A 12,126-nucleotide genomic window follows, 5' to 3' on the forward strand; every position below is an offset into this window, starting at 1 on the left:
TTGTAATTAGGTATATTTGTTATATATAAGTATTGATGTGAGTGTCATTTGACTAGGTGGTCGCCATCTTGGTCAGAGAGCAGAGCAGCTGCCGGGAGTCAACAACAATGCTCTCCAGACTAGCCACCCGCTCTGGTAATTGTTGCCTCATTGTCTCCACGGAGGGAAACATGAGGCGGGACAAGTTGTGAGTGATGAGTGTAGTGGGTAGTGAGGTGCGGCCCCGGGAAGGAGGGAGGGGCAGACAACCGTGGGGACGACGCCGGCGTTTCTCTCACTTGAACACTTTTAACAAAATCACACCCAAAAACAGTTTGGTGTCACACCCACCTTGACACTATACACATATAAAAGACAAAAGTGTATGCTTTTTGTTTAATAATGTTTAAAATAATAATGTTGAGTGGTTACTGTTGAGGCCATTATTATTTTTTTTTATTATAAACCTACTTGACCTGGTGTAAGTGTTGCGTCCAGACCAATAGTTTGAGTCAACTTCCATTATCGTAGTCGACTTGTAACTGGCTGGAACTGCAGTCGGTTCTCGGGCAGATGCTTGTTTTATAGTACTTATTGTTGGGGACAGGAAGCCTGTGTGTGTGTGTGTGTATATTGAGGGGTCCCGGTAGGGCAGTCGAGTTCTCGACACACAATCGAGAAATCGGGGTTTGAATCCCGGGTGGGACAGAAAAGGTTAGGCACATTTCCTTTCGCCTCTGTTCACCTAGCAGTGAGTAGATACTCAGGAGTAAGTCAGTTTGTTGTGGGGTTGCATCCTGGGTGGAGTTAGTAATTCGACCTGAGGGGGGACCTCGATATAAGCCTAACTTGTATGAATACACTCCGGCTTCCTTTCCCTCGAAACAATGAATTATATGCATTAGGCTTGTAAAGTAGTCCCCCCCCCCTGAAGGTTGAATTATTGACCCTCCCAAGATGAAACCCCACAACAGTTGACTAACTCCTGAATACCAATTTACTGGTATTTAAAACAGTATCTGGATACCTAACATGGTTCAGTCAGTAGCCCAAGCCCAATCAGGGGGTCCTGATTGGGGTTCAAAAGCTTCAGGACCTCTAAATGATTCGGTTGAATCCTAGGTTGCATTGCTTTTGACCATGTTGTGAAGTAGTGGTCTAAGGTGTGTGCTTAGGAGTACCAACTGTGCAGGTTCGAATCCACCACATGGCTCTTACTGATATTTCTTAGATGTAATGCTTAGTAATTAACCTATATAAGTTGGTGGACCGAGTTAGGATCAGCTACCTCGGAGCCAGCCAGCTGTTGGCCATGACAATTTTTTTTTGAAGGTGCTTTGCCAATTTAGACATGCATATTACAGTATGTTTGATTTCCAAGGACCATGGGCATCCACAAGAATTTAAGATGTGGCTGAGTACCAACACGATAAATACTATACTGTCCATATCCAATCACTAAAATCAAGTGCCTACTGTATTGAAAATGCAACCAATACATGCCAAACACATCATGTTACCTTGATCAACTATGGTATGATTTAAATGTATTTTAATAGCAAATTATATGCAAAATTTAATGTTTTCATCAATAGTAATACAGTATTTTGTCTATCAGTCCAAGAGTTACGACCTGCCTTGGTGGTAATTCGGCCTACAAGCACAACAGCTAGTAACAGAGCTGAGGAGCGGGATGTAGTCAACTTTCCTCGACGGGTTAGACCCATTGAGCCCGGCAAAGTGCGTATGGGTTTCATTCCTGAAGAATGGTTCCAGTTCCTTTACCCGAAGACGGGTGTGACCGGTAGGTTTAATTTTGTTGACTTTCATCGGTGTAGTGTCATATTCTAATTGTGAAGAAGTTGTATCCAACATTATTTATTCCAGTCTCATGGCCATCCCTTTTTTATCATTGTTTCATTATTTTTAGGCTGGTAAAAAAAAAAAATTGTTTTGGAAATAATTTAATTAATAGTTGAACTATAATACTGTATAGGGCAAAATGCAGCCCACTAGCATGGGTAATATTATTTCATCCACTTAGATTACCTGAGATTTGAAAGTACAGTATTCAACGCCTTTCATCCATTTGTATTCTTCAGTCATCTCATCCATTGCCTTTTTAGTGTAAATTAAGCTTTATCTCTTAAAGGAATTTTCTAATTACAGTACAAGGATTAACTTTTGTCATCGTTTTCTGTATGAGCTCGAGTAAATTGGTCTATTCTGAAATTTGCACTAAAACTGAACTGTGTAATCTAAATGGGACCAAACAAGACTAAGATAAAATAGCATATTGGATATTTTATTGCCATTGCTTCTAGAAATATATCTTAGTATCCTATTTGCCTTGTTCTGTACATTTATGCATTGATTTTTTTTTTTCTTAGAGAGCCCTACTAATCGTAACTTTGATCGTCTCTCATAAGTATTTAATTATTAAATTTTCTAGGGAATATCTAGCATTTCATATATTATTAACTAGGCTCAGTAAATACTCTACATTTTTAAACATGGAACTTCATCTGCCAAGTTTTTGTCCATTTTAAATCCTATCTTTTTTCTCAAAAGAACTCAAATTCTTTTGAGTTTTTATTTTAATTTATATGGATTTTTAAGATTTTATTGAATATAATTAAAAATTGCAAAAGTATTGCTCAAATTTGTGAAGTTCTTTTAATGGTTTTATTTAACTATGACAAATGTAGCTACATACATACATTTCTTGTTAGAGCTACAGCAGTCTCTTTGTTAGGAGCCACAGGCGTCTCTTGCTGTGATTCGAGTCTTAATTGTTACTGTGTAAATCTGTTTTGAAGGTGTATCACAAATGTTAATGATTCAACAGGTCCATACATGCTGGGTGTGGGACTAACAACATACTTGTGCTCCAAGGAAATATTTGTCATGGAGCACGAGTACTATACTGGACTTTCCATATTTATAATGGTGGTATATGCTGTTAAGAAATTTGGTCCTCTTGTTGCAAAATATCTTGACAAAGAAATTGAGGTAAGTAGTTATTTACACAACAGTAGAATGATTAAATTTCCAACCTGTTGTCCAAAAAAGTATAATCCTCTGCAACTGTTGGTTGAACTTTAAAAAATGTAATGCTTTACTCAAGTATATGTTTGTAATATGAATTTTGTCGGGTATGAAAAAGGGAACTAAACCTAAACTTTCCTAGTGCAAGTACAGTATAGCACATACAGCTATTAGGTTAGGCTTAGGTGTGCATATTTAGGCCTAGGACATGTTAGGTTTGGTTGTATAATTACTGTTCCACTGTTTGGAATACGTTTGGAGTATTCCAACAGTACAAAACTTGTACTGTTTTGGTATAATGGTTAATTTTTGTACATTCAACAAATAGTTGCTATAAGTACTCTCATTTCGGAGGATGGGTTGTAAATTTCTTAAATGTTTTTTTGGTATGTCCCTACTTTACAACAAAAGCCTATTGCTTGTAGTTCATAAGAGAATTATCGCTCTGTATAATCCAGAAACAAGCAAGATGTCAATATTGGCTTGTTTGGGTGGTATTTTCCATGATAATTTTTAGATTTTATTCTCCAAAATAAGAAAATTAGTTGACTGCACTGTCTGAATATATTTCTATTTTAAGCCATCTGTCATCATTGAACATGCAGTTGTTTAGTTTCTCATTGGAAGATACTTTCCTTGACACTTGATTATCACTCCTATGGGACAGGTTTAGAGCTGTCTTTCAGGGAAAATGACGGCTGCAGTCGTCTCACTTGAACAGAACCTGGTTGTTCTGTTCGAGAACGGAAGTTGCATTGAAAGTACGGTATTGATTTGTTGGTGGAACGAGACCACATATTGACCGAACTGGAATTTGGTGCAAAATTTTTTAAACAAAACTCAACAAAATATTGTAATCATTTACCTGAAGTACAGTATATTTCAAATGTCATGTGCACAAGTTTTCTATCATTGTCACTTATAAAATCATAATACACTGGGAAATTACTATAGCGTGACTTTTGAGTAAGCTGTTTTGCTTTTGAACTGAATTTGTTTAAAAATAAAAAAAAAGGGCTCATGTCCTGGAACTGGGAATGACTTGCAAAAATACATACACAACTATGATAATTTTCTGCCACTAATATGATCATCTGAAAGCTTAAAAAAATCAACTTGTAGTTTTAGTGAATGAAATTGTCTTGCATATTTTATGAGGGAAGGTGGGGGAAGGGTGTGTGGGGTTATAGGTCCCTTGAATGTTTTTCTTAATTGAATGACAATTTGCCTTAATATTAGACTGCAAATTGGAGTAAATTCAGATTTTATATCATTTCCCATCAGGTAGTATTATGCAATTACATTGTTTTATTCAGAACATTGAAATCTTAGGGGGTTATTTAGGACCTTTTGAATATCTCTCAATAACCTGAAGACTTTTGGCTTTGTGCCTTCATTCGATAACTATTTACATCTTTAGGATGTTGAAGGCAGTTGGGTGAACTACCGCAAAGACAGTATTGAAGGCATAAAGAATTCCATCGAACGGGAGAAGGCGGCACAGTGGTCAGCTCAGGGTGAGAAAATTCTGTTCGATGCCAAACGGGAAAATGTGGCTCTTCAATTAGAAGCTGCTTACAGACAGAGGCTTGAAAAGGTCTACAGTGAGGTAAGAGATATCTTGTTAATGTGACTGTGTACATGAATGTTTAAGTGAATGTTTGACTAGTGTTTGTCCAGTACACAATTAATTGGGAAACACTTTAGTTCCATTAGTACTTTATTAAGGATGGCTCATATGGATACCTTTTCTTCATTTTTTCCTACAAATGCTACAAAGTTACAAGCAAATTTTGTGGTTGCTGCAACACTATTAATGTCGCAGCAGTCCATCCAGTGTCACTACATAACCCAGTGCAAAAGTATACGTATTTGCATTTTGTGGTTTTAGCTTAATGCAACATAATTACTGGCATAAAAATTAGTGGTGAATATAGTTAACATAATGGAAATTAAAGTATCGATCTATTAAAATGTACTCCACCCTCCAAATGTTTTTACTTTTATAGGTAAAGAAGAGGTTGGATTACCAGCTTGAGACTGCTAATGTCAAGACTCGCATGGAACACAAGCACATGGTTAACTGGATTGTTAACAGTGTCAAATCTTCCATTACCCCAGCCCAGGAGGCTGCAGCCCTCAAGCAGTGCTTTGCTGATCTGAAGTCACTTGCACCTAAGGCTGCTGCCTAGCTATAAGAAGTCTTGATAACTTGAGCTTTGGCCTTATAGTAATTGAACTTGAGGATGCCATGTATTCAGTAATGGCTTCATCTAATTCCAATCCGTTCTGGTGTTTATAAATGTCAGTTCTTATTTTCTGCAAGTGTAACCAGTGGCAAAACTTTGAAAGTGTAAATGAGATTTTCTTATGACATTGTAAATGTACAGATTGTGTAAATAAATATGTTGTCACTCACCAATATTTAAAACCTTTGAGGTAGAAGTAAAGGAGTGATAATAAATAAACCATCACTGAAATCGGTTTTATTTTCTCCTGAACTGCAGCAACACACGATGCCAGTTGTAATTGCCAGCATATTAGATGCACCTAATTTACAAGGATACTTTTGTGAATAATACTTTATTCACAAATGCCAAAAGCATGTTTCACCATATACAGTATTAAAAATTATTTTAACATAATTTTGTAGGAGGAAACGTGAGATTTTGTGCATGTAAATATGTATAGTATGTTTGGTTTGTGGTGGATAAAAGACATGCATCCTATCTGCTGGAAAATATGGCAAGATTTTCTTGAGGACAGCATCTTTTTTTTTTTCTAAGATAGTAACTGCTAGACAAATTACAACAAAACTGCCGAATTTAGTTACCGAGATAATACTCATCCCACACATAACATCCAGTGTGACCTTAACCATACTAGGTAAATAATTAGTAGAGGTGCTTGAATGAAAACTTAACAAAGGTGTTATTTGGTAAAAATTATTATAACCATTTGTAGAATAAGATGTAATCCACAGTACAGGTAATACAGTACTTATCATTCACTTGGGTAATTGAAGACTGACTTGGGGGGGGGGGGGGGGGCACCAGAATGAAATTGTGCTATGGTTTTAATGTTTCTATTGCCTATCCCTTATGTAGAATAAAGTTAAGGTTCTCTTTTCTAACAAATGATTTTCAGCCAGGTCAGTCCTTTGTTATATTTACAGAGGTATCTGATGAGAAATTATTCTTAATTTTTTGGTCCCCTTGCTATGATGTGAGTAAGTGTGCATCTTATGCATGTATTCACTAAGGCATTGCTTGTTTAACAGTCTCATTCACCCCAAGTCTTTATCACAAAATGTCATTCACTCGCGACTAAATTATCTTGCGTTTTTGGTAATTTACGTCTTGCTCTCCCATATGTATAATTTTATATTTAAATGTCATACGAACAAAAACCCCCAAAATAATTTAATTCACCTATGGGTGAACTATTTGGCAGTTTAGGAAGCCCCGCTGCCTAAGATAGTATTACCCCAAGTAAACGTTTCCTTGGCTAGCCCTCCAAGTTGCAGTGATGACACTTACTTGATATACTGTACTCTTGACAGGAATTGGGGCTTGATCCAGAACAAAATATCAAGGTTTTGTTTTAGAGATTATCAGTTTCTCTTTAAACCTTGTATTGTTTTGCTTCACTATACAGTATTTGAGACTTGCCTTGTTTATCTGGATCTCCTGATCCACATCATGGTTTCTAGTAACATTTGTTTGTCACATTGTTTAATGGCCTAAGAGGTTATTAAGTACTAATAATACATCTTAAAATACCAAGAGGTATTATAATATAAATACAGTATATACAGTGATTGGAAGACATTGTTCATTGGAACCATCTCAAGGTAGGACTGAAGTGTACTTGCTAAGAAGCTATTATGGTGGTCTAAATAATGCTCAAGAGGTTGAGAGCTCTCAAGTCTACCACCAAAACGAAACTAGTAACATAATAAATTGTTAATATTAATCAATGTGGATGTTATTGATTAGCATTAACGCTCATTCTTTGGAAGAATGATGTTATTGATTAGTATTAACGCTCATTCTTTGGAAGAATGATGTTATTGATTAATATCATCACTCTTTGAAAGAATGAGTGCTATATAATTTTTTTATTCTTGCATAAATTTGTTTAAAGTCCCATGTACCCCGGTGTGAGGTGTCATAACGATGGTTAATAATGCCAAACAGAGTAGACTAGTAAAGATGTGGCCTGTAGAAGGTTATATTTGTTAAATGCATTTACATGCAAAGCAGTATCTACATTAATGACATTCTCTGCTTAGTTTTTCTACACATTAGCTAATTTTAACTACATAATATTTAAAATCTTTGAAAGGATACATTAGATCAGCATTCCTCAACCTTTGTACCCTTGAAATAATTCTGGGTTGTACTTTAGGTAAACACATGGATTTCATTGTTAACTGAATGACGACAATTTGTCTTTGCTCTTGACAATGATTAGATGAGAAAAACTAAACACAAAAAGACTCAAAAACACATTTGCCTATGATTAGAATGCAAATGTATTTTTTGAGATACACAATAAAATGTATTTTATTATGTATTCATCACTTGTGGCACCACCTAGTTAACTTCAGGTTCCAAGGAACTCTTAAGAAATGCTGCATTAGATGAATTCCAAAAAATGAAAGTCCTTCAGCTTTACGCTAATCAACAACTGACAGTGTATGGGGACACTTTGTAATATTATTTGTGATATTTGTTAAGGTTTTGGGTAAGTGTGTAATAAACATTTTAGTCTCTGTAACCATCCCTCGAGTATCCTCCAGGCCGCGTGCTGGGCCTGCTGTGTGATTCCCGTAGAGGTTTGTTCTTGTAGTCATTAGCAGAGTAATGACGGTGTTGCATGGGAGCGTGTGCTCTGGTATAAATGTCATCCCCGGAGGAAGATGGCCTGCGGTTGGGATCTGCTCTTGGTGGCATGTCCATATAGTTGTTGTCCTTGTTGTCATCGTCGTCAAGGTGTGCTTGCTTATCCTGCAACGAAATTAATGTCATGTTTATGACTAGTTCGCAATCAAAATATTTATCTGCATAAAATAATGCATTGTTACTGATACAGTTCCAAGTTTGCACTTGTCCCTTTGTTTGTGTTCTGCCCAAGGGGACAAGGGTGGAAACTTTGTACTCAAATAAGCCACACACTATAGTACAGTAGGAAGTTTTACTAAGGTGAAGGGAAACGTGCCCAACCACTTCTGTCCTGCCACAGGATTGCACCCGGAATACTAAATTGTGAATCGAAGACAAACCATTGTACTACAGGACCCACAAATAAGGGAGTCATTGAAGATGGATGGCATTAATATAAATACAGCCCATCTTCCAATAATGATAATACTTATAACAATTACAGTATATGGTCTAATGTACAAAATGGCAGACCCATAAGTGTTCATATTACTGAATTAGCCCAAATGGCATACAGTACTAAGAAAATGAAACAGTAGCTAAAGAACTTAACCTACCCTGTCTAAGCAATTCTAGGCATAATATAGTACCTATGTGCTACACTAGGCCTAGGATTTTTTTCCCTGTACAAAATTAATAGTACAAAATGTGAACAATATTGGTTGCAAGAGTCCATTTTCATATGCTTCACTTATATTTGTTACAAATATTCTATGATGGGTTGTATAAATTACTTGATTACCTTTTTCTGGGGCTTCTTGGCAGGTTTGTTCTTGTAGAAGGAGAAGGCCAGAATAGCTGCAACAGCGATGATCATGAGGCCTCCCATCGTTCCCATAACAGATACGAACACAATTTTGTCGGTCTTAGTTTTTTTGATCCCATCCAACTGTTGTTGTGTGACTTTTTCTCCCTCATGCACATCCTGGTAATAAAATAAAGGGTTCAGATTTTGTAAGTTAACTATTTTCATCATAATTTCACATAAGGATTTAACTAGGGATACCCTAAATCTACTCTTAGTTTTTGTCACTTTCATTTGCAGTCAATTATGCAAATGACCCTAGTTTCATCTTGCTCATGCGTTTAATCTTTGTGTGTGTAATGACCTAAGTGTAGTTACAGGATGAGAGCTACGCTCGTGGTGTCCCGTCTACCCAGCACTCTTGTCATATAACGCTTTGAAACTGACAGTTTTGACCTCCATCACCTTCTCACTTAACTTGTTCCAACCGTCTACCACTCTGTTTGCGAAAGTGAATTTTCTTATATTTGTTCTGCATCTTTGTTTAATTAGTTTAAATCTATGACCTGTTATTCTTGAAGTTCCAGGTCTCAGCTTTGTGTGTGTGTGTGTGTGTATGTCTGTAATTACCTAATTGTAGTTATGGGATGAAAGCTACGCTAGTGGTGTCCCATCTTTCTAGCACTTTTATTTTTCACAAGATGCTTTGAAACTACTTAGGGTTTTGCTTTCCAACACCACCTCACTTCACTTGTTCCAACCATCTACCACTGTTTGCGAAGTGAATTTTCATTTATTTCTTCGGCAGCTTTGATTAGTGAGCTTAAATCTATGGCCCCTTGTTCTTGAAGTCTATTATGTATGTAGTGATCATATCACCTTTTTTTTGTTTTATCTTGTTTTGGCATATTTAATGCCTCTAACCACTCCTCATAGTGCTTGTCTTTCAGTTCCAGGAGCCATTTAGTTGCATGTCTTTGCACCATTTCCAGTTTGTCTATGTGCTTCTTAAGATATGGGTACAGTACCATGCAACTGCTGCATATTCCCATTTTGGTCTCACAAACGTCGCGAACAATTTCTTTAGTATTTTACCATCCATGTATTTAAAAGCAATTGGAAAGTGTAGGATAAACTTCTTGCACGATGTTCTTTATATGGTTTTCAGATGATAGTTTTCTGTCTAGATCTCTATCAGAATTTTTAAAGGTAACGGGGTGGGTAACCCTTACACTACAACGATCGCAATTTGCTATTTTCTCCTGTGCTACAGTTGCCATATACAGTTTTTTTATGATTTGGTAACTTTATTCTTTAACACCTTGATGGTAGTACAGTACTTTTAAATATCTGCGCTGTTTAGGGGTTAAACCCTTATGGACAAAATGGGGTCTCTGAAATGTTGCGTCCAGCACCGATAGCTCATTCCTTCTCGCTTAAAAGGAAGTTACTCTTGAACAAAATGTCTCGGGGAGGCTGCAGGATCCAGTAAGTAACGTAGAACTTCGGTTTCAGCTCTTTTTGACCACGTCGTAGCTCAGTCGATTAAGGCAGCGTCTGGGATGTTCCCGGACGTAGGTTCGAATCCTCGTCACGGCCCTTGTGGATTTGTTCATTTGATGCATCACACTATTGTGATTTCTGTGTGTAATGAAGTTACTTTTGTTTTCTGGAATTTGTACTTTTGTGTTGTGCTCAACTCATAATCTGAGGGAAAAGTAAGTAAATCTAAGAAGAAGGAAGATGAAGTAGAATGTGTAAGGATTATGCAAGGAATGGATATTTTTGTTGTTGGTCTTCCTGTTGGGAAGCTAGACATATTAATCGCAAGAATGTGTGAGCAGTAAGTGAAAAAAAAGAGAAAAACAATTCAGCACATGCTGAATTTAGTTTTATTCCAGTTTAGGACCCTAAACTGGAATAATTGAGAAAATAAGAACACTTTTTTCATTTTTACATTATACCATCCTTAAAGCTGTATATCACTTGCTAAATGTCTTGAACTGTTTGCTTTCGTCCTGTTTAGTATTGTCTGCTTCATCGAGCCTTTCCACTAGCCTAGAAGACTACATAGTCTTCCTGGCTTGGTGCCTTCCTTTGATAATTACGGTCTTTATCACCCTACTGAATTATGCTAAGTTATATCTGAAACATTCTGCATATTCATGGCCTTATTATACATACAGTACTTTGAACAATTATTATACAACGTATATTATTATTTATATATTTTTTATTATTATTATTACGTCTGGGCAACACAAAATTACACAAAACCACAATCCGTCTTTCCCACTCAGCTATTAGAGAGAGAGAGAAAAAAAAGAGGAAGAGGACTGGTTGTACTCACGTTCTTAACACTGCTGACATAATTCCAGAAGTTTGTGTTGACCATGTCACTGAGACTATCGGGCGCGTCATCCACTGCTGACTTCAGATCAACTTCTCTTTGTCGAAGGCGCTCGAATGCAATAATGTTCCAATACCCGGTTTGATTCACCAAAAAATTCACAATAGAATCCGTGTAGTTTAGCTCATTTATCAAATGTTCGCATGTGTAGTAATCACTACCGGTACCCGTACAAGCGTCAGGTGGTGTTGGTACAAGAGTGGCGAGGGCGCGTGGGTGGGACCGCATCCGCCACCATCCAGCTGGATGACGTATGGGTGACATCTTACTGTGTTTTTTCTTGGATATGAGTGTGTCGAGGGTTTTGCTGATGTCAGTTAAGACATCAGAGGTCTGCTGGAACAAGGCTTCGTCTGTTGAGAAATCGGTAAATCATTGTATTGGGTAAGGAGGGAGGGAAGGGTATGGGGTTATCTGAGATGGGAGGGGGTTGTCTGTAACCCACAAAATATGAGAGTATTGGGGTACACTACCATTTCACAAGATGAGTATAGGGTCTACTACTGCCCATAGGAGGGTATGGGGTTCACTACTGCTCACAGAATGAACATGAGGCTCACTATCACCAACATAATGAGTATGGAAGTACGCTACCACCCAAGAGATGGGTAATATTGGGTCTACTACCACCCACAGGATAGGTTTGGGCTCCACTATCAACCACAGGATGGATACGAGGTACATTACCACCCCACAGGATTGGTATGGGGGTACACAACCATCCACAGAAAGGGTATGGGGCCCACTACCCCACACAAGATGAAGACAAGCTGGTACAAACTCAGAGTGACAATGTACGGATTGAGAATATTCACTAGGACTATAGGTGGGCGCGATCCTACGACCCAGGCATTACCAGTCGGTAGTATACCCCTAGACTTACTCTATCACAGATTTCCTGTGATTTCAGTAGAAATCCGATTGTATGACTTTTTACAAGTCAACGATGGTCTAGTGGTAGAGTACGCGACTGGCAATGTTAGGGTCGTAGATTCGTG

The 12,126-nt window shown here is 37.5% G+C and overlaps 2 protein-coding genes across 5 annotated transcripts in view; one reads left to right on the top strand and one right to left on the bottom strand.

The window, feature by feature from the left end:
• On the top strand, positions 1 to 5,507 carry ATPsynB (ATP synthase subunit b, mitochondrial). Its single transcript, XM_045761294.2, has 5 exons — positions 1 to 135; positions 1,598 to 1,783; positions 2,828 to 2,991; positions 4,448 to 4,636; positions 5,037 to 5,507. Exons 1-5 carry the CDS (start codon positions 108 to 110, stop codon positions 5,217 to 5,219), a joined length of 750 nt encoding a protein of 249 aa, XP_045617250.1. The 5' UTR covers positions 1 to 107; the 3' UTR covers positions 5,220 to 5,507.
• LOC123769877 (uncharacterized) overlaps positions 5,499 to 12,126 on the bottom strand; it is a 25,163-nt gene continuing 18,535 nt past the window's right edge. For all 4 annotated transcript variants that reach the window (XM_045761287.2, XM_069301168.1, XM_045761290.2 and 1 more), the window contains exons 3-5: positions 11,069 to 11,481; positions 8,716 to 8,898; positions 5,499 to 8,039 (exon numbers count right to left, since the gene is read on the bottom strand). In XM_045761287.2, coding sequence (XP_045617243.1) covers positions 7,797 to 8,039; positions 8,716 to 8,898; positions 11,069 to 11,481 — 839 coding nt within the window. In that variant the 3' untranslated portion in view covers positions 5,499 to 7,796. The remainder of the gene's footprint in view (positions 8,040 to 8,715; positions 8,899 to 11,068; positions 11,482 to 12,126) is intronic.

The sequence above is a fragment of the Procambarus clarkii genome, chromosome 45 (genome assembly GCF_040958095.1).
Source record: "Procambarus clarkii isolate CNS0578487 chromosome 45, FALCON_Pclarkii_2.0, whole genome shotgun sequence".
NCBI lineage: Eukaryota > Metazoa > Arthropoda > Malacostraca > Decapoda > Cambaridae > Procambarus > Procambarus clarkii.